Raw genomic sequence first — 4029 nt, 5'->3', positions numbered from 1 at the left:
ATATAATATATATCTATGTGCTAACTGAGCCCATCTCATCCCGCAGGACATCAAACCGCCCACCGGCACCGGAGAGCCAAACAACATGACGCTGCTCGCCCAGGAGGCCCGCCGGCTCGCCGACAAGTAAGGCTCCGCCCCCTGACCGCTGCAGCTGACCCCGATGACCTAAAATAAAGCTTTGAAAACGCCGTTTCTCTGCAGACACAAGATGGACGCCGACCAGATCGAGAAGATCGCCAAAGACGCCAACGACACGTCGACCCGAGCGTACAACCTGCTGCTGAAGACCCTGGAGGGAGAGGGCAGGACGAGCGGCGAGATCGACCTGCTCAACAGGAAGTGAGTCTCAGTCTGGTTTGGGTCAGAACCCAGGATCAGAACCAGGGTAGGCGGGGCCTGTTTGTCCTCCTCTGGAAGAATAAAATCATCAGAAACTTCCGTCTGTAGCCACAAGATGGCGCCAGAGGCAGCTTCCTGTTTGGACTTTTTTTTTTTTGACATGAAAGGTAAGAACTTTTGAGGACAGACTTCCTGACCACCTGTCCTCGCTCGTCTCACTTCCTGTCCAGGTACGACGAGGCCAAGAAGCTCGCCAAGGATTTGGAGAAACAGGCGAACCAGGTCCAGGCCGAGGCCGAGGAGGCTGGAAACCAGGCTCTGAAGATCTACGCTAACCTGACCAGCCTCCCGCCGGTCGACACAACGCCCCTGGAGGTGGGCGGAGCTTAGCGGTCAGGTGACCTGCGCTCTCTGTAGAGGTTAAAGCTGACAGGTGACCTGTCTCCTCAGGAGGAGGCCAACAAGATCAAGAAGGAGGCGTCGGACCTGGACCAGCTGATCGACAAGATGGAGAAGGAGTACAACGAGCTGCGGGACGACCTGAGGCCCAAAGAGCTGGAGGTCCGCAAGCTGCTGGAGAAGGGCAAGAGCGAGCAGCAGGTCTGAGCCGGGTTTCCAGAACCCCTGTCCTGGTCCAGGACCCAGACCCTTTAACCCTCCTGTTGTTCTCCTGACAGACCGCCGACCAGCTGCTGGCCCGAGCCGACGCCGCCAAGGCCCTGGCTGAGGAGGCCGCCAAGAAGGGCCAGTCCACGTTCAGAGAGGCCGAGACCATCCTGGACGACCTGCGAGGTACCAGACCTGGTTCTGAGTCCAAAACCCCAGGCTCAGCTCAGACTGTCTCGTAAACCAGTTCCGATTCCTTCTCCAGACTTCGACCGGCGGGTCAACGACAACAAGACGGCTGCAGAGGACGCCATGAAGAAGATCCCCTCCATCAACGCCACCATCATGGCCGCCAACGAGAAGACGCGGCAGGCCGAGGCCTCGCTCGGGAACGCCGCCGCCGACGCTCGAGATGCTAAAGACAAAGCAGAGGAGGCGGAGAGGATCGCCAGCAACGTGCAGAAGGTACGACGGTGTCTGTGGGACAGGAAGTGAATCTAATCTGCAGAATTTAAAATTAAAAGCACTGGTTTGAAAATAAATTTCAGTTTGAATTTAGTGAAATTCATTTTCAAACCGATGCTTTTAATTTTAAATTCTGCACATTAGATTCAGTTCCTGCTCGAGGCGCCGCCTGGTGCTTCCTAACCCTGTCCTTCATCATCATCACTAAAACCCGTCTTTCCTCTCAGGGCTCCGCCAAGACCAAAGAGGAGGCGGAGCAGGCGCTGCAGGACACCAACAAGCTGGACGGAGACGTGGACGACATGATGGAGCAGCTGAGCGCCGCTGAGCAGGAGCTGAGGAGGAAGAAGGAGGAAGCTGACAGTGACATGATGATGGCGGCGATGGTACGAGGACGTCCTCAGGTCTCTGAGGGGACGTCTCTGTCTCCTTGTTAATAAAGTTTGTTTGAACCTGCAGGCGTCCGACAGCGCCAAGGAGGCGGAGGACAACGCCCGCAAGGCTAAGAGCACGGTGAAGACGGTCCTGAAGCTCATCTCCACCCTGATGGAGCAGCTGGGTGAGTTCTCCCCTCAGCTCGCCTGCCAGGCGCCACCTGTTCCCGCCCACTCACCGCCGTTCGCTGTCTCCACAGGAAACATCGACAAGGTGGACCTGAGCAAGCTGAACCAGATCGACGAGTCCCTGAAGCGGGCCAAGGACAAGATGAAGGACAGCGAGCTGGACAGGAAGTTGGCGGAGCTGAACGACGTGGCGCGCACGCAGGAGGACATGATCAACGACTACGACCGGCAGATCCGCGACATCCGCGCCGACATCGCCAACCTCAACGACATCAAGAACACGTTACCCGAGGGCTGCTTCAACACGCCGTCGCTGGAGCAGCCTTAGCCCCGCCCACCTCCTCCGTCTGCCCCGCCCACTCAGTCACTCCCCTCTAACACGCCCACTCTGTACCAAACGGTTTTTATTTGTTCTCAGATTCTTTGTTGGAGAGCAGCTTGTTTTTTGTGACTCAGCGGCGTGACGGCGCCGGGCGGAGGTGTTGGAACCTCGGACAGAACCAGAACCAGAACCACAAACCCGACGTGACTGCAGCCACACAGGAAGTCCTCCTCAGCATGATGTCAGAACTCATGAAGGAAGCCTCTGATCCTCCTCCCAAAGCTACGCTCCCACACCAGCAGCAGGGACACGGTCTCACTCCTCCTCCTCGCAGAAACCAGACCGTCTTCATCCCGTGACCTCCATCACACTCCTCCTCAGAACCTCAGCAGCTCAGGACCGGCTCTACGTCCAGGTTTTCCCTCTTTGCTGCAGCTCAAACGTCTGAGAAGCAGAGAAGAAGAAAAACCTGCAGAGACGGTTTCAGTCTGCAGACCTGGACCTGGGTTTGTGTTCGTACAAGCTGTGGATCCTGTGGGGACAGGAAGTGACAGGAAGTGACAGGGTTCCACCACAGTTCTCATGTCTGAGCCTGATCTGCAGAACCGGAACAGATCAGCTGATCCCACTGCAGTTTATAAAGTTTAATCCAGTCCCAGAACTCCTGATCCAGTTCCTGAGGTCTTCAGGGTCTTCAGGGATCCAGACTTACCTTTAAAGTGGCTCTGATCCACAGTTCCTCTTTCTGAGGTTTTCTGTGGACTTCAGACCTCTTTAAAAGATTACAGGAAAGTCTGGGAGGAAAGCCTCAAGGAACTGGCAGATCTGGACCGGCAGATCTGGAGCAGCAGATCTGGACCGGCAGATCTGACCAGCAGATCTGGACCAGCACTGTGGATCATTAGACTCAGAGATGATGACGTTCAGCTTCAGTCTGGTGAGAACCATCACCTCCTGACTGATAAAAACCAGATGTTTGAGTTTTTGGGTCCTGGTCCACAAGAAGATCCAGGACCTGGTCTCCTCGTGTTCCCACAGGTCTGAAGCCGTCTGAGGTTTAGACCCGGTTCCGTTGTCTCCGGATCACATGTACACTATGCAACTTTGTACATTTAGCGTAGCGAGAGTTTTCTCTGATACACTGGTGCTAAAGATGACGACAAGTGTTTGATTTTGTGTGAATGTTTTTTATTCTTCTGACGTCGACGTCGACTGTAAATAAATGATTCAGGATTGGCTGGTTTGACCCCGAGCAGCTGCGTTGATCCAACCAATCAGCTGAGAGCTGCAGGTGAAATATTATCCTCCATGATAACGTCTGTGGTATCTTATTGTTATTATAATTATTATAATTATTATAATTATTATTATCTAAGCTTGCTTGTAAACGGCTCGGTGCAGCGACGCCATCACTTTGTGTTCCTCTGATTCTTTGGGTTTTCAGGAGATGAACGAATCTTTTTCACGCTGTCGTCGGTCAGGTGGAGTGGTCCGGATCATTAAACCGGATCCAGATCTGCAGCGGTTTGTTATTCGGGTTAACAAACTGGATCCAGAGCAGCTCTGGTTTAAAGAACCGGATCCAGAGTGGCTCTGGTTTAAAGAACCGGATCCAGAGTGGCTCTGGTTTAAAGAACCGGATCCAGAGCAGCTCTGGTTTACAGAACCGGATCCAGAGTGGCTCTGGTTTAAAGAACCGGATCCAGAGTGGCTCTGGTTTAAAGAACCGGA

The 4029-nt window shown here is 54.0% G+C and overlaps 1 protein-coding gene across 1 annotated transcript in view; it reads left to right on the top strand.

Annotated features, from left to right (window-relative positions):
- Positions 1-3647, top strand: part of lamc1 (laminin, gamma 1) — a gene marked incomplete in the record, with an annotated part of 31645 nt that extends 27998 nt beyond the window's left edge. Inside the window, 9 exon segments of the mRNA XM_014027434.1 lie at positions 47-126; positions 205-342; positions 573-717; positions 793-942; positions 1020-1134; positions 1214-1413; positions 1641-1799; positions 1873-1972; positions 2048-3647. Coding sequence (XP_013882888.1) covers positions 47-126; positions 205-342; positions 573-717; positions 793-942; positions 1020-1134; positions 1214-1413; positions 1641-1799; positions 1873-1972; positions 2048-2304 — 1344 coding nt within the window.
- Positions 3648-4029: the final 382 nt, after the last annotated feature.

This window comes from Austrofundulus limnaeus, unplaced genomic scaffold, assembly GCF_001266775.1.
Source record: "Austrofundulus limnaeus strain Quisiro unplaced genomic scaffold, Austrofundulus_limnaeus-1.0 Scaffold649, whole genome shotgun sequence".
Classification (NCBI taxonomy): Eukaryota; Metazoa; Chordata; class Actinopteri; order Cyprinodontiformes; family Rivulidae; genus Austrofundulus; species Austrofundulus limnaeus.
This window is presented reverse-complemented; position numbering and strand designations above follow the sequence as displayed.